This window comes from Dipodomys merriami, unplaced genomic scaffold, assembly GCF_024711535.1.
Source record: "Dipodomys merriami isolate MVZ:Mamm:240054 unplaced genomic scaffold, mDipMer1.0.p SCAF_97, whole genome shotgun sequence".
NCBI lineage: Eukaryota > Metazoa > Chordata > Mammalia > Rodentia > Heteromyidae > Dipodomys > Dipodomys merriami.
The window spans coordinates 1,245,984-1,264,736 of record NW_027206590.1 but is presented as its reverse complement, the minus strand read 5'-3'; the positions used below and the strand labels follow the sequence as shown (position 1 = coordinate 1,264,736).

At 41.4% G+C, this 18,753-nt stretch overlaps 1 protein-coding gene across 1 annotated transcript in view; it reads right to left on the bottom strand.

Moving 5' to 3' along the window:
• The window catches only part of Polr3b (RNA polymerase III subunit B), a 93,553-nt gene that overhangs the window by 14,190 nt on the left and 60,610 nt on the right, over positions 1-18,753 (bottom strand). Inside the window, exons 21-23 of the mRNA XM_070014472.1 lie at positions 16,116-16,274; positions 14,554-14,671; positions 11,427-11,569 (exon numbers count right to left, since the gene is read on the bottom strand). Of these exons, the coding sequence (XP_069870573.1) occupies positions 11,427-11,569; positions 14,554-14,671; positions 16,116-16,274 (420 nt within the window). The remainder of the gene's footprint in view (positions 1-11,426; positions 11,570-14,553; positions 14,672-16,115; positions 16,275-18,753) is intronic.

Sequence of the window (18,753 nt, the reverse complement as noted above, 5' to 3'; positions counted from 1 at the left end):
TGGTGCTGGGAATCAAATGCAGGGTCTTCAGCACACCAAACAACTGTTCTATGATGGAGCTACATCCTTCACTGCTCACACTACTTTAAAAGGAAATCTCTATTTGTTTCAGTCATGAGGGGCTACAATCTAAAGGGAAAGAATGCCATCTGCTTATTTAATATTGGTTATTATTAATATTCTGACTTCTGCCAACAAGATGGTAATTAGGTTTGTGGAGTTGAATTCTAGAACACGTAGTTATTTTAATTAGCTTTTTGGTCGGAATGGTTTTATTTTATGTACCTGTGCTTTCCTACAGGAAGACTGTAACAATCACTCCATCCACTTTATTTTGAATTCAGCTACAGTGTTAGAATTTCAATCAAGCCCAGTGTGTGATCCTTTCCTCTTCCCTCCAAAAAAACATCCATCTGATGAGCCACACTCAAGTTATTTGATAAACTCCTAAGGCTACCGGGAAATCTACTTTGAAAGAGGTCCAACTGTAAATCTAGGTGCATGGACAACAACATTGTTAGTAGTGAACACAATGTTGAAAATGGCAATCCTGGGATGTCCGGCAAGAATGCAGCTTTGCCTGGCGAGGAGATGGAAGGTTCAGTTGTACCCCTGAAAAAGAAAACGCCGCACCACTTCAGCAGCATTCACAGGGGAATGCCAGCCTGGGCTTGCGAGAAGCTGCATGTCCTGGCCTCCAACAAGAGAAGGTGAGAGTGATCAACAGGGGCTCTGAAAGCTGACCCAGCAAGCGCAAGGCATGGACTCAGGCCGCGGGAGGCTGGGGAGACGCATGACTTGCGTTCTGTCTTTCGGTTTTAGTGGACACATTTAATAAAGCCAATTCAGATTCGTTATGTTCTTAAAAATGAAAAAAATGTTCACTCCCCTGAAACCGGCATCTAATAACTTTCCTTGAAATCTGATTAATATTTAGTACAGAACTTCCTTTCTACGGAGATTTTTTTTTTAATCTGCCTTTTTCTGACACTTTGTAAAAAAAAAAATACATAAGTAGCTTTCACTTTTTTTGTTCTATTCTAGGATTGGCTATGGCTGTATCTGAACCAAGGGCACCTGTAAGCCAAAAATTAAATCTTCGCTAACTTAAAATTACTTTAAGCTGTGAAAACCCTTTTATATGCCAAGATGGTTCCCATAGCAGACAGCCCTGTGTTGTTTGTTTTGTGTGAAAGTGAATGATAAAAGATCCATGAAATCGACACAGAAAGCCAGAACAGCAGAAAGAACTGAGGGCTCTCCATCATTGCAGCTTCTACCCTCTGCTGACTTGTGGAACAATGGGAGCTACACATCCAACCGCAGATCTAACACAGCTGTGCATTTCATTAGATGAAGAGCACTGGCGACACAAGTAAATAATTAACTTATTCTGGTCCGCTGACTGTGCTTATGAGACCAGTCATAGCTGACAGATTTTAATACAAGTTAACACAAAGAGGCCGTAATGAGCTTAGAAGTTAAAACAAAATATTTAGACAGAATTTGACGATCTCGAATCTCAAATTAGACAGATGATTTTTTTAAAGTTTGTATTTGACTGAATTCATTAAGAGTAAAAGAGAGTTCTCAATCTTGGAATCAGACTTCTTCTTTCTCTTTTCTTTTTTTTTCTTCTGGTATTTCTGTTTCAGAAGTATACAAGTCCATAAAGTGGGGAGTTGCTTATTTTCTAATGAAAAATTAAAACTTCTTTCTGGACACTGAAGCATGCATTCCACTCCCATGCTAAGAACTCTGGAAATCTATGGTCAATTTCCTTTACTACTGTCCTAAAAATGTAAATGATATGCAGTAGCTTGTGTGTTAATACTGCCCTGCAACCCTGCGAAGAGGCTGAGCTGTAAATAAACCATATCTAATGGAAGCTGTTGAGAAACAATTACGACTCACAACTTAAATGCTTACACAGCATTTCAGATTTAAAATAAAATTTCATCCCCTGGCTCATGCTGGCATCCCAATCCCATTGTTTATAGCACAGCCTCCTGGTAGTAAAATGCAAACACACCAGTTCAACACCTTCACACTGAAAGCACTCACGCCAACTGGGGATCAGACCACAGAATATACCACAGAATTTTTAACCACTGCAAATCAATAAGGAAAAAGTGAATCTGGGAAAGTTAGAGGGGGTTGGTCCTGTCAACAGAACACTTGCTCTCTCATCATCCATCTTAATGTTAAGGGAGAACTTAAGGAGTCCAGAGAAACCTCTGGTGTGCGCTGATCCACTTGTTTCTGTGTCATGCCCCAGGATCCTCTTTCTATTTTCATGGCTTCACAGAGCAACACAGAAATTATGTTGAGAATGGATTTACTCAGGAAAAAGTCCAGCTGACTTTATTTATTTAGCTTTCTTACAAACTGTTTCTAATAATAAACAGCAATTAACTTATTCAAAAGATATTTTTTCTGTCTTTAGAAAATAGTAATTTCATTGTATGGGATCTGGATAGTGAACTACCTTAAGAACATAGATAAAAGGATAGGACAGTAGGTATTATCTGCAAAGGCAACCATAATGACACTTTAACTTAAGAGCTATCCATGCTGGGACTTCAATTTATTGAGCATGGAGACTAGCAAATGGCTTTTTTAAATTCATCTCCCAACATTTCTTTTTTTAAAAATAAGTTTTTTATTGTGAAAATACTGTACAGAGGGGTTACAGTTACATGAACAAGGTAATAAGTACATTTTTTTTTATCAAGAATTGTTGCCTCCTCCTTTTTTCCCCTATCATCCCTTCCCTCCCACCTCCACAACTATCACCCCCACCCACCCAAATTGTAAAGTTCGTTTTTCAACATAGCGTCTTATACATCTCATTGTTGCAATGGGTCAACCTGTATCCCTATTTAAACATTTTGTTTTTTCCCTTCCCCTCCCCAAATTATACCAACATCAAATACAGTGAAAACAGGGATTATACCATGGGGGAGAGACATACAAAGCAATAACAACAACAAAAAATCACACGGTACCTTATAAATACGTTAGAAACAATAGCCAGAAAGAAAAGAACCACTTGTGTCCCTATCTTGGGGTTCATTTCAATTGACTTCATCTTATCTGGTCATATGTATATAGCTTTTGACCTTTTCTACTTGTCCCAGACATATACTAGTTATTAGCAAATGGCTTTCTATACGGTGTAGGATGAGTTCTGAGGAGGTGGAGAGAGGGAAAAGGGGCGGGGCCTCAAGTTCAAATCAGGGAAGTAATCCATGCAGAGGAATCCCAGTGGACACTGCAAGCTACCACTCGGCACAACTCCATTTGCCACAAGCAAGGGCTCTATGTGGTGCAGAGTTGGGGTAGGGCTGGTAGGAGGGGATAAAGTAGGAGGGGCAGTGCTGAAAGGAGACTCTTCCGTACAGCAGTATGTGTTTAACTCACCTGCGTTGACTCATCTATTAGATAAGGCCATCTATTCTACAGGCTAACGCTGTGCTGAGGAGGGGTGAAATGATGCTCTGACTTTTCACTGTAGTCACAGTGTGAGAGGGTTGCTGTTCAGTGAAGGAGTGACTGGCCCAATGTTAAATGAGGTTTGACAATGCAGGGAAACGCCATCTAAAGAAATCTCTCTTGGCACCATAGACGGGTGGAGGGTAGGCCAGTAAGCAATCAGGTGAATTTAATTTGCTTCCCGGCAGTTGTGTTACCTGGGGGCATGGAGGTGGGGAGGGGAGTAGGGACAAGCCTTAGTAGTTTGGTCTTCATAATGGGAATAATTAGCACCTACTTCATGAGGCAATTGTGTTAAAAGAGCAGATGAGCTAATGTCTGAGAGGTCCTTAGAGAAAGGCTGCATCTAAACACAAGGAATTATTATTATATAAGAATCCTAATTACTCCCAGCAGGGAGCAAACCAGCAGAGCACAGGAGACCAACTTAATGAATAGAGGGCCAGGAGCAGTTGCTTTCACTTTGGCTGAGGAGGCTGAAACTCTCACTTCTTGAGCTGGGTCGGTTGGGTCATTTAACATTATCAAGATACCCTTTCCTAATAACTTTAGAGCTACCCAGGGCGGGCTGTGGGTTTCCAGCTTGAAACAGCTTCTTGTTGACTACAGCACCAAACAGAGGAGGGGTCAGAGGAGCAGCCAAATGCTTTCAAGTTTGAATAAACTCATATCTATGGGCCTTAATACATTCACAAATGTAAATTTCTAAATAATAATAATAATAAAGTGGAAAGGCCAACACAGGTGGTTACTCCTTTCTTCCTGTTCCCCTCTGCAATTATCAAATCAACTTTCTCTTCTTTTCCACACCTCCACCTTACATAATCCCAAGGGGAAAGGGGCAGCAAAAACTGCTGAATGGCACCCAGATCTATCACATCACTTGCCACATCCCGGTTGACATAGTTTTAATTTGGCTCTTCCTTACATGTTAACAGATAAATAATGCATAAGAAAACTTGATTAGCTTTCTTATTAAAACATCACTCTAAATGAGAGGAGACGCTAGAAGACAATGCAGTTTTTACACGGCTTTCCCAGGAGCAGTTGAATGGTTTGATGTGATAAATTTGCATAGTCTGAAGCGCACAAAGGGGCTGATTAATTGAAACCCTTACAATGCTTCTGGAAGCAGCTATTGTAAAACAATAACCATAGGAACTTTACAAAATACACACAGCTAAATGTGTCAAGAGCTTAATAAAATGTGTTGAGGCTATACTATTTGGAAACAGAATTGGAGATTTTTATTTTGGGCCATAAAACACTAAAATACCCAATTTCAAAGCTTTAGTTGGATATTTACTGAAAGGTCAGAGGGTTACAGGCCAGCTACCAAAGACCCAAATTTGTTCTTAAATAGCAGATGAAATAAAATCTTCTTACAATCAGGTGTTTACAAGGGCAAAAGAATCCTGATTTCTAACAGAAAAAGTTGTTGGAATTTCTTTTTGGATTGCATGTTCGCCATCATACGCTTCACAGTTAGCCTATGAGCCCGCTTTCCCCCCACTTAGAAGTGTGCATTTAAGCAGGATCAGGCAAAGTAGGGAGTCAAAGACACCCAGACCGTTTGAAGCTGCAGCCTCACTTGTCAGGATTGGAGATGGGTCTCAAGTGCTACTTAAGTACAAGATGTTATTCTTACTAGTTTCAGTCAGGATCTTCTCTCAATTTTAGAAAACAAAGAAAAACAAATAACAAATGAGAATATGGCAAAACTAGTTATTAGTCAGATCTTGTTTAACAAACTTTCTTCTCAAACTGTCTTTCTGGCACACAGAAACAAACTTTTTCTAACTTCCCCTAGCTTTTTTATAGTACTGTAAGGCTTTCCAATGTGCTGGAAAAGCAGAGTAGGGGTTTTTTTCTCCTAAGAATATACAAGTAAAATGTTAATAAATTAATGTAGCAGGTTGCTGAATAACTTTTGTTAATACAAAACAGAAGCAAGTGACCTTAAAATGGAATTATTTTTGAACAACAGAAGGTCAAAACATTTCATCCACATCTAGATATTATAAATACCATGAACCACTAAATGAACACTGCCTTCTGATAAGCCCAGAACTTCTGTTTCAAAACAAACGTTCTTTAGTTCATTTCAACTAGCTGTCTGGCCTTGAGGAGCTGGAGTCAGACATGGAGGAGTGTATTTCATTCTGATTTGCTGTTATTAAAAGGCTTCTAGTTGACAGGACAAACACCCTTACTCAAATACAGTTTTTCCTCCCCTTAGGAATACTGTTTGGTATTGCTGCCTGATTCTGTGATCCACAGGACCTTTGTTGGAGGTACTAATCCTTTTTCACATGAGAGACTAAGAAACGCTCTTCCAGGAAAGTGATATATTGCTTTTTTTCCCCTCTCCACATCAAAGAAAACCACGGTTCCCTCCCTCTCTCCCTGTGAATGACAGCCAAAGTAAGGGGATATCTGGCAATATAATTTTTAGGTTTGCCAGAAATACTGAAATGAAACAACCTGGGTAGTCCTTAGGCTAATATTGCTGGAGAGCTAAAACAAACACACAAACAAAAAAAAACAAAGAACAGCACAACACAAAACAGAAAACAAATGAAACAGAAAAAAACTGGACCAGGAAATCTGCATGTATCACCACACTAAGCATCAGAGAAAACAAAGCTCAAAGCTTTGTAAATTCTCCAAGTAGAATTTACACCAAAGTGCAAGAGGCTGAGATGTTATTTTAGTTTTAATAGAAAGTCTAAATTCACACAATTCCTTTAATTAATGTGTGAATGACTGATTTTATAACTTTACCTATAAACTGATCAGGAAAGGGCAGGAAGAGAAAAGCTAGAAGGGCACTGCAGACCTGTGTTCTGCCCTACATCTCCCTGGAGTGCCATCCTGCATCAGCTGAGTCACAGCTTCTTCACTCCACACAGCCTAGAATTCCTGGAAATTCAAGATTTCTTTACCTCTCCCCAGGTGAATACAAAGCCAATCCAAAGCAGACTGTCTTTCCTTTGTAAACATTTACAACTTTGTTGCATAGATTATTACTGAATAATCTGAGCTTTGCTAACTTGAGTGTACTAATAAAGGATGGCCTGCTCTAGTGATTCTTGTCTACACTCTTTTGATGGGAGGTGACTGATAAAATATATAACTGAGCTCATAAAGGTCCAAAGGAGGACTATACTGCAATTCCCTCACATACTGCTCTGGGGATAAACCCAGCCCTTTTCTGATTCTGGAGTAGTTTTTATGTTGTGAAACTGTTTTCATAGAAATTCTTTTTCCGTCCTTAGCATGTGGCTCTGTGTGCTCAGTCCTCCTCAACTTTTGAAGATACAGGAGGCTAGGTATGCTATCTGGCCTGTCAGGGCTGTATAGCAACTGAGAAAACACATTCCCCTCTGAAGCTGGCAATCTCTCACCAACTGCCTTCAGTTCTTGCTGATCGCATGCTGCTATTGTGGCTTCTCAACCACAATGGTATGGATTCTCTTGTTCCAGTGTACCGCCTCATTCCATCCTTGTCCATCTTCTTCACAACTCTTTCATCGCCCACAGCTTATAGCTACTGCTGTTCGGCTTCCTCTGCACACTTGTTTCGCTTAGCTACTAATTATCCTACAACTTTGAAGTGATCAGGCTTGAGCAGGATAGGCTCTCACAGTCTGTGAAACTGCATTTTTCAAGTCTCCTCTAATGGTTGGAGAGGCTATTTTAGAAAGCATTAGGCACAGAAATACAATCTATACATTATGCATGTACAAAAAGAAACCCTAACAACAGCTTTGCCAAAGACAACTTCAGACAGGACTCTGTAGGACTCTGTCATTTTCTGAATATCAAGAACAACAAATATGACATTCTATATGGAGGGAAAAAAGATACACTAAAGCAAAATTATCTTTCAATCTTTTTCATAGAGAACAAGATGTTTGGAAAATAATATTACATTTCAAGAGTAAAAATTAGCTGGGTGCTGGTGGCCCACGCTTGTAATCCTAGCTACTCAGGAGGCTGAGATCTGAGTTTGGCAGTTTGAAGTCATCCTAGGCAGGAAAGTCTGTGACACTCTTATCTCTAATTAACTGCTAAAAAGCCAGAAATAGAACTATGGCTTAAATGGTTCAGTGCTAGCCATGAGCAAAAAAGTTCAAAGATAGTACCCAGGCCATGAGTCCAAGCCCCAGGACTGGAAAGTGCACGCGCGCGCGCACGGATCCTTAAGTGGAAATTAAACTTGACTAAACACTGTTCCTACTTGGGAACATCTTTGGACCCAAACAGACCGCTGGTGGCTCACGCCTGTAATCCTAGCTACTCAAGAGGCTGAGATCTGAGGATCGCGGTTCAAAGCCAGCCCGGGCAGGAGAGACCGTGAGACTCCTATCTCCAATAAACCACCAGAAAACCGGAAGTGGGGCTGTAGCTCAAGTGGTAGAGCGCTCGCCTTGAGCTGAAGAGCTGAGGGACAGCGCCCAGGCCCAGAGTTCAAGCCCCACAACCGACAAAAAAAAAAAAAAAGTCATGCATGTCAGGAATCATAACAGGACACCTATATCTGGAAATCACTACACTTAAATCTTCATAGCTCTCTTCATGGCTATTACAAATGATGTGTGCCACTGTTTCCAGTCCATTCACACTTTACTCGTCAACTTCTGATTCTTGTAGGACTGATCCAGTTCCTCGTTGGATTATTATGTGGCTCCCTCTGTGAGCTACGCTCACTGCACAGGGAGGTTCTAGATGAACCAGCTGCAATCACTGCCCCCTGTACTTCCTTCCAATACCTTCTCTCGCCTTTATCATATCTAACACCTTGGGAAGCCAAGTCTTCCTCAGCTTGGTGAACAGCACTATCAGGTGCTCAGGCCACAGACTTATTCCTCAATTCCTATCTTATCATCTCCCAATGGCTAAGCTACTGGTACATTCTGCTGAGAACCTACTCACTTCTCTCTACTGCTCCACCTAGTCTAAGGCCATCACTCTGCTCTGTCCTGGGCCACTGCAATGGTGGCTTTGTGTCCTTCCTTTCCCTTTCCTTGGGCCCAGTCCACAATGCCAGGCTGAGTTCTTAAGAGTCCTATGTCAGCTCTTAATACTCCTTTATTTACATTCACCATCCAACAGTCCTAGTCCCCTCCAGGCTTAGAATAAAGCACGAGCTCCTTTCCATTTGGCCATGGAGCCCTGTAGGAAGTGTCCTGTCCTACTTCTCTACCCACAACCTACCCCATGCTGCTCCTCAGGTCTATTCTGGCCAGACACATATGTTTATCTCATGTTAAGCTCACTCATGCCTCAGCTCCTTTGTCCTAAAGGTTCTTTCTGCCCAGAAAGAATTCTCACCATCTTTTTGCTTGGCAGGCTCCTTCTCTTTATCCTTCAGGTCTTATCTCAATGCCACTTCCTTCCAGAAGCTGCTTCTAAATACTGATCTACAATACAATGCTCAACTTCAAACTAGTCACTTTTATATCATCTTTCACATATAGCCCTTTTTACTACCTTTTATGTTCTTATTTTCTGTTTTACTTCTGTTTCTCTCCAAGAGGACATCAACTCTATAGGAGAGCAGACACCCTGTGTGTCAGTCTTATTTACTTTCAGGTTTTAATACTGACACCAGTTCTTGGTACATAGAGAAAACCCAGGATGAGAGGACGGAAAGTCAAGTTCTTACAATACCAATCTCAAGTTAGCAAGACACAGTGGCTTTGAGATTGGCGCTATCCTTTACCAGTTTCAACCCCACAGACTCTGTGTCCTCTCTTTTTTCCTTTTTTGAGTCATCCAACCAGTTACATTGATTTCTTTCTATTACCATCCTTTTTCTTTCACATCTTTGTCAAAGCCTTTGGTTTCTGGCTGCAGAAGAACTGGACAGACCCACTGGTGGGCTCACCATTTTTCCCTGCTGTCTGTGCACCAGGCCCTGTGGTCCCTGCTGCACACACACCAGTGTGCACACACACAACCCCTTAGGAATATCTTCATTTAAAGTTAGGGAGGCCGAGGCTTAAAGGGAAAAAAAGTCATCTAGTAGATGTTTTTGTTATATGTTTTCTTAGTTTGAAGGTTTTCCATATCCCCAGGCTTTATTGCTTTAGTTATTTTTCAGATAGGGTCTGGTGTTTCTCTGGCCTATGCCTAGTCTTAAACCTGGATCCTTCAATCTCTCCCTGCCATGTATCTCACAGGAGTGAGACACCATACTTGGCTCAACACTGAATTTTTCTCCTTCCTCTTTTCTAATTCTTGTGGTGGTTACAGAATGAGCCCAGGGTCCCACAAATGCTAGGCAAGCACTCTACCACTCAACTACATCCCTACTTCTAAACACTTCCTTTATTTAAGGAAAAAAAATAGCTGTTTAAAATCATGTACATGGGGCTGGGAAGGTGACTCAGTGGTAGAGTACTTGCCTTGCATGCATGAGGCCCTGGGTTCGATTCCCCAGCACCACATAAGCAAAAAGAAAAAAAGCCGGAAGTGGTGCTGTGGCTCAAGTGGTAGAGCGCTAGTCTTGAGCTGTAGAGTTGAGGGACAGCGCCCAGGCCCAGAGTTCAGGCCCCACAATTGGACCCCCCAAAAAATTTAAAAAAAAAATCATGTACATTTGATATCTGTAAAGAATTAAAAGATAAATTTTATGTTGAGTCTCACGTCATCTCTTCCATCCCTCTGTTAAAGCCTATACTTCTATTTTTGTTTGCTTGCTGTCTCCTTCCTCCCCAGTCTTTTTTAATAAATCTCATGAAGCTGTAAGAGAGGGTGACTGTCAGGGGAATGTGGGCTAATCAGAAGGTTTTTACCCTTGGATTAAAAGCCATCTGGAGTGGGAAAACTTGCAAGACAAACTCCTCACTACAAGTGAAAGGTCAGCCATACCCAGGAGAACTTTCTCCAGTCTTGGAGAGATGTATACGTCACAGCCCCTCTGTACCGGTCTGCCCCCCGCCCCCCCTCTCCCGCCCCCAATAAGGAGATCTCTAAAATCTGCCGTTTCAGGTCATTACAAATCAGAAAGCACTTCTGTCAATGAGCATTATCCCTATCAGAGTAACAGTAGAAAAACGTTACTGGCAGAAAGACTTCCCGACCTTTCACCCAGAGGCCTTGACTGGGGTTTCCTGATGGGTTCATCACACCAGCACAGCTCTGCCTTGGGCACATATGTGGGTTCATATGGCACTCATGCTAGATGGACAGGAGAGAATTCTGCTGTGATGTAACTTCAATTCACTCACTTGCTCATTCAGGTATGCAACTGTTATAAAGTGAGTATCTAGTGTGTTCCATTCCTAAACTCTATGAACAGTGATTAAATGAGATTCTACTGAAAATGAATCAGTAGTGATAGAATGCTCAACTTGTTGAAGATAAACAAAACTACAAATGAAACTTGGGTATAAACCATCAATGAAAGGAAAGGCTCACAATGAAGCAGATGGCAGAGATGGATCTCTGGTACAGGGGAGAAAACACTGCACTGGGTTTGGGAGACTAGATCCTCATAACAGGTCAGCAGCCAGTTCACCTGGCACCCAGATCAGCCACTAAAAATACATACTATGAACTTTAGCTGTTAAATAGAGGGCACAAAATTCTGAGTGTCTTCTAGATGTGACAGCTGACAATACTACAACCCCAACGAACACATTGTAGTTTAAAAATGGAACTTTCATAAGAAGAAAATATGAGTATTGTTATTGTTGTCACATGTACTTCTAGAGATACATTATCCAGAATGTATTTATATTTTTGGGCAAAGAAGGAAAGAAATAGTTCTATAAGCAACTATATCATATGCTACCAAATGTTATTAAAATACAAATAGGTTAATCTGAGAAAACAGTAATTGATATAATGTATTTTTTCAAACACAATACTTCTTTTTCTTTAATAGGGAGAAACACATTCAGTTTTCTAAACAGGGTTACCTTTTTGCCCATGACGACTGCTGAATTTGTCTCCGATCTCTGGCCGCCTTGTCTGCCTCAGAAGCATTTTGATCAAAAAAGCATCTTCAGCATTGGAAGAGATCATCACTTTTTCAATGTAGGAATCTGTTGCCCCTTTGTACCTAAGGTGAACAGAAAGTTACTAAACAGTTTTCAAACTTCCCCTGGTGAATTTATCACCCATTAGAAATACTCATATGAATCCCACAACATCTGACATTCTCATTTGTGGCTCCAAAAAATGATTTTCATTTTTATCATGAAATTCTCTTTTACCATCCTATACACTCACTGAAGCAGGCACAGCAACCATTGTTACAACCATTCCAAGTCCTTATGCCTTCACAGAAACAACAGAAGTAGATGCTAAGAAAGGGTAGGTGACGTGGGCTCAGGCACTGGCCTCACAGGTAGAGCTGGAATTTGAGCAGGCTCAGCTCCAGATTCTGTACCACTTTGCTAATGGTCCTTTAATGTAATTCAGCTTTATCATTACTTTTTTTTTTCCTACACTTCGCCTCTTCTGTTTTTCATACAACTGTCATTGTATAAGTGTTTAAGAGTCTGACCCATGCAGACTCAGGACATACAGATATTGGGAAGACAGTTCCTGTACAAAAGGGGCTCCCCAGCAGTAAGGAAGAAGGGTAAAAGTGGTCCAGACTTCAGTGGGATGGAGAACAGGAGACATCAGTCAATTGCTAGGAACTGGGACAACAATGGCAGCAGGAAGGAGTAGCTGTCAAGCACTGTCATAAAGAAGGTGACCCTTGAGGTGGGAGTCCCACAGAAGGAGGAGACTGAATGAATACCCAATGCCCCATTCCCATTTTAGAGAGTTACAGGTGATTTCCTAGAGTGATGGGCGTGGTGTGCAGGGCAAAGGCAAGAGGCACACTGAAAATGTGGAGGGGACCACGGATTGTGGGTAGTCCACCTTCCACAGGCAGCACTGTGACTCAGTGCGTTACCGTCCAAGAGGGTGCTATGGTGAGATGAATCATTTAGAAAAATCAAGAGTCAGCCGTGCGTGAGAGGGGTGAGAGACAGCATCTGAGGGGGTGAGTGAACAGTGAGTAATCACTGTTAGGGCAGGGGTGGTGGTCAGAACTACAGGAGAAGGGAGACAGACCTACCTACAGGAGTTGCCAAGGTGATAAGTGTGGCAAGTGAGAGGTTTGAGCCGTAGGCGGTGACTAGTTAAGATGGTGGTATCCGAGAGAAGGACTCAGGCGGAAAGGTTGTTTGGGGCTAGGGTGGATGATGGTTCTGGTCTAGGCGGGGCATTCCTGACATGCCCAAATGTTAAGTATGGAAGGATGTCGGGAAGCTCTTGAGAGCTTGGATTTCTGCAAGCAGCAGAGCACATCCAGGCAAGGTATGGGAGCTCATGGTCTGGACACTACCAGGCTTGGCAGAGGGGAAGCGGAGAATGGGCAACTAGAACAGCAGGAGGATCAGGTGAGGTGGTATCATGAACCAAATCCCCAGAAAAGTCATACATAATTCACGTATGCATTCAACCCTGCCAGGCACTAGAATACAAGGGGAACAAAAGAGCCATATTCTCAGTCTACAAGACTGGGACTGAAGACCCACTGAGATGGGCGAATCTGACCAACTGTTCACTGTGTTGTCTTCCTGCACCGGGGTGTGAACTGCACAAGCAGGGACTGCTACTGGTTTTGTTTAAGTGTACAATCCCACGCACCTGGACTAGTTCCTGGCATAGTGTTCATACTAAAAGGTATTCTGTGAATGAGAAGATGGTGATGCCTTCCAGAGCTGCTCAGTGGCGTGAAGAGGTGGAGCCTGCTTCTGTGGGCAGGGAATGAGGGGAAGCAGAAATGAAATGATCCATGAAAGGAAGAGGAACAGAATGGTGGCTAGAAAGGAACAGGAAGTGCAGAAAAAATATTTTCCTATAACAATAAATATATTTTTTGGCTTCTGAAGAGGGAATCAAAAAACAGGTTGAAAACAAATGGAAGACAGAAGGCAAAATAACAGAATATTCTATAAGTAAAGAAAGTTAAGGAACTAAGAGAAAGATTCCTTCTGTAGACAAAGAGAGCCATCAGGCATACCTAGTGCGCTCTGGTTGGGACTCAGCAACAGCACAGGACCCTTCCCCAAGTGAACTGCCCATTCTTTTCTTTGTGCTCTCATCCTCAGAGAGGAGTACAAAGCTCCTTCCATATACTGCCACAGTTAGTGCCATGCTCAAAGGGGGCTCTGTTGCCAGACTGCGTTGAGTTCAAATCCTGCCTCTGTGATCTTGAGGAGGCACCTACCCCTGCCTTGCTTCTGTTTCCACATCTTTCTAAGAGCTACAAAGAGAACATAGCTCATGGGTGAGGTAGTTAACATGTAGGATGCAGGTAGTTAACATGTAGGATGCCCACAACCACAAAAATGCTCACAGTCGCCTCTTTGAGAACTCACAGTGTCAGGAATCCCATCCTTCTATGCCACCCTTCCCCATCTCCTAGCCCTCCCCCCCACCTCCCCGGCCTGGCTCCCAGACCTGGCTCTCTCTCTTAAATGGTGTCTATGTGGTCACTGACACTGGCTCATGTAGTCTCATATTTGATTTTAGAGCGAAGAAGAAGCCTGGAGAGTAACAAGTCTATCTATCTCTTTCACTGCACAGATGAGAAAACAGACAACATTCAAATGCTTTAGCTGTGTGAGCAAACTCATGATACGGGCAGACCTAAAATCAGATCAGACACTGGGGATGCCACACTTCATTATCTTTAACACATTCCTTTAATTCTTTAATCTTTAATTCATTCCTCACGGAATGAATTCCTCGCTCTGCCACATTCTCACAGCACAGCTGCCCTTACTTGTCAAAGCCCAGGTCTTCTCTGCCATGTACCCTTATTTGTCTCCCCACACCTGAAGCTCCTGTGCTATGCACCTCGTCCAGATCATTCCACAGCCTGGTCTTATCTTTAAATGATGCTGTTTTCATGACAAGTAACAGTGCCTGCAAATGCTACTTCTAGCTTTTCCACCCACAGGATCTGTTTTATACTACCCCTGATCTCTGCTCTTTTCCTAACCTTCCCGTATCTTACCAAGGCACAACAATACCTACGTTATGGGCACATCTTTGTACTGTGGCTGCTGTGGCACATTACTTCCTTCCAGAGGAATCTGAGTCACTGTGGGCATGGACTTGTTTACAAGCACTTGCTTGTTTTCTACCTTCTCACCTAAGGAAAGGAAAACAGTGTTGAATAAATCAGTATCATCTTACAGAATGTGAAGATTGCTTGGTTGTAACTCTATGCATAAATCAACAATCAACAGCAATTTTACGTATCTCTTGGGATATCAGAATAGGTTTGGACTTCAACTAGTATCAAGTTTTCATCTCTTCACGGTAAGCTCAAAGATCAAATACTTAGAATACTGTCCTAGCACTTATTTTCCAAGCCACACATGTCCAGTATGAAGAGTGAGATTCTCCAGTGTATAAAGGCAGAGAGAATGAGGGGGAGGTCACGTGCTGTGTGCATCGGGGAACCACCACTCCATGCAGCTCTGACACCCAGACAGCAACCACTGACCGGGTGTGTGCATAGTGTCTGATCTGCCCAATAACATTTAGTTAATCTCTCCGCTCCTCTGGTGCCCTTCTCAGCCTTTCTCCAATTCAAAACACAAACCTGGTCCTATCATTGCTATGAAAACAGGCTTGTCATGTCTGGGCCCATTGTGCCCTCCCTCATTTCAGCTCTCCAGCCACTCATGTTCCCACACTCGCCTGTACTCTCTTCCTCTTGTCATACTGGCCTGCTCTCAGGTCCACTGGCTAGCAAGCCATAGGATGTGCTCTGCTCAGAACTTACTCCTTTCTCCATTTCAGTACCCAACTTGAAAGCGCCCTTCAGATTTCATATCATTTACTTGCAAAAGGCCATCCTGAATTTCCTCTCTAAGTCAAATCTTGCCCTACAATGGCCTCATAGCTTCTTCCTATACGACTGCTTAAATTGGTTTCAATTTGACATGTTTGTGTATGATTGATACACCTCTGTCTCATGGACTGTTCTACTATTCTGTAAGACCCTTAAGGGCAGAGCTCTGTGTTGCATCAATAAATTCATTATAAGACTGTAATCATAATAGAGTCATACTTTATCGAGAAAGAGAACTCTAAAACAGTCAGCAGAATGCATAAATTAAGAAATATCACAGCTGGGAATGTGGCTTAGTGGTAGAGTGCTTGCTAGCATGCATGAAGTCCTGGATTTGATTCCTCAGTACCACATAAACAGAAAATACAGGAAGTGGCGCTGTGGCTCAAGTGTTAGAGCGCTAGCTTTGGGCAAAAGAAGCTCAGGAACAGTTCCCAGGCCCTGAGTGGAAGCCCCAGACTGGCAAAAAGTAAGCACCAGTGTAAATGCAGGCATAAAATCCTATTCTAAACATTTCCTTAAAAGTCTGACTAGTTCAAATAAATTACTGCTAAGTAAAAACATAACATAAAGAAAAATAGAGTGGATTCACTCAAGAATATCATACTGGTTGAGTCTAGATAATATTCTAGGCTGTTGCTTCTTTCTGCCCTGCTTACTAAATATTCAAAAGTACTGATGAATAATTTTCAAAAAGTATACATCAAAATTTATATATATTTTTGGAAACTTTTACCTGGAGAACAAATGCCATCTGCATCCAAAATTTCATGTCGCCAGATAGGTTTCCTCGTAGCAGCATCTAACATGGGCCCCATCACCTTATCAAAAGTCTGATTGGTGTATCGTTTCAATGTACATTTAGCATTTTTATATACAAGACAACGCCCAAACCCTAAAATGAAGCCAAAATGGGTCAGTTTGAAATATATAATATCCAATTGCATCTTGCCCATGTAACTCTGTACAGTATTGTCACAATAAAAAAAAGAAATATATAGTATCCAATTATGTAATAAAAATGCTATGAAGAAACAAGGGATTGATTGGTACTATTCTACCATCTACCCCATCTCACTTTCTCCAAAAAAGCCCTAGACGGTTCTATTGCTGGATAAGATGGGATTGGCCTAAACTAGTATCAACCTGATCATCTGAAAAAAAGGACTCAGGGCTCCTCGCCTATTAGCTGTCAAACAAACTTCAATCTTCCAGCCATCTTCCAGCATGGAATCCACAGGTGGTGATGTTAGAGGAAGAACCAGACTAGAATCAAAAAATACTTTAGAGAAAGCACTGGTAAACCCCTCTTTTTTTTTTTTTTTTTTTCTTTTGGTGGTGGTGGGGCTTGAATTCTGGGCCTGGATGCTGCCCTGAGCTCATTTGCACAAGGCTAGTGCTCTACTACTTTGAGCCACAGTGCCACTTCTGGCTTCATGGACTTTCCTGCCTGGGCTGGCTCTGAAACATGATCCTCAGAGCTCAGCATCCTGAGTAGCTAGGATTACAGGCGTGAGCCACCAGCACCCAGCAACCCCCCCTCTTTTTTACAGGCACATTGAGTGAAGTCCAGAGAAATTAAGCAGCCAGGGTCACTCAGCAAGTGGGCAGCAAATCTGAGAATAGAACCAAGTTCACCAACTCCTGAGTGAGGATCCTTGGTATACAATCTTCTGGTGACTAAATTCTGCTAAGCTTCCCTGGACAATTTTCCTTTCACTGTGATTTTGGTATTTATGGGTAAATGTCAAACAAGCAAGCAAACATGTAAACAATATTTCTTCTCCAGAGAAAAGAATTTTAAAAAAGCATAAAAAGAAGACAAGATAATTATTTCAATGGGAGAGACAAAGTTTACTTCTGCCCTAAAGATTAGTTTAATTACATTCTTAGATTGCATTTGACTAGTGAATGGTAGAATAGCATAAAAGAAAAATGGACAGAAAAAAAATCAGATACAAAATCTCAACTAATGAATCTCTTAAAACAAACACCATCAGCTGTCATTTTCCCCCTCTTTTCCTTCAGCCAAAGATTTATCTTAAGCTAGATTCTATCTAGCCAGGTCAGAGTTCCATTTAACAGCAAAACATCTATCAGGATGAAATGCCTGCTTTGCTAATAAAATCTATGTACAGCTGTAAAATACTTCATTTAGGATTCTCCACCCAAATTAGAAATCTTTGAGAAATCTGTGAGCTCTGAAAATCAATCAGACAAACGTAAATTTCTAAAATAAAACCTCAGCAATCTCTCGTAATTTTTAAAACTTAAAGGTGACTATGGGATGAAACTAAGTTCTATGGCTGGATTGTAGATGAGGACATTTGTGTGTCTCTGAGTATGTCTTCATCATCAAGATTTCTCATAAACTGTATACGGCCATAATAAACTCAGCTCAGTGGGCCAGGGTCTTGAAATATCATACGACAGCCAACAACATGGGTGTGCAGCGTGAATTCAAACTATATAAAATCAAGAACAATTTTCTTCTGAGTGCAAAGGGACCTTTTATTTACAGGTGGTAGCTTGAAAGCTGGGGCCAGTAAACTCAGATCATTAAACTGGGTTGCGGAGTTTCTGACAGGCATCACAGCCTTCAGATTTCCACATAAACGTTACCAGTTAATCAGAAAGGAAAATAACTAGTTTTAAAACATAGCCGTTGTCATTTGGAGGAAAAAAAGAGGCATAAATTAAGTGCAGCCAACATTAATGCCAATGACACATGGCTAGGAGTACTATTATGGCTGCCTAGCAACTACAAAGAGGAAAGGGGAAGGCTCAGTGGGCATGCCAGGGAGGAAAAAAAGAAACAGAGATTATGAATAGAGAAGTCAGCCTGCAGATCAGGTGATGGTGAGGCACGAAGGGCTGACCTGCAAAAGTGAACTATGAGAGAGACATGAACACAATGATGCACTAGGTAGGGTTCGGATAGCTACATTTTAAACTTTTGCCATTTGGTTAAAAAACAAACAACAGCCTACTAGATTGTTAGTCTAAGATATACAATAAATAATAACCTTTTCCATTCTGGACATTGCTACTCTGCTCTCACACAGATTTGTTCTAGAATATATTACTATATATACATATATATATATATGTATATAGGCATATATACATTCATTTCATCTATTGTAACTCTTGCTGGAAAATAAATTAATTCCTATTTTTTTTCTCTGAGAAACTAACTCAAGTCATTGACTTGAGCATACTATAGCAGTATACTCAGTATTTCCATGTAAGATATTAAAAAAGCTTTTACCAAAATGTATCTGTGTCTTATTTATGTATTATAAAATTCAAATCCCTTGATGCTGATACTGTTGTTCTGATGATAAGCTGGTTTTACATTTATCATCCATTAT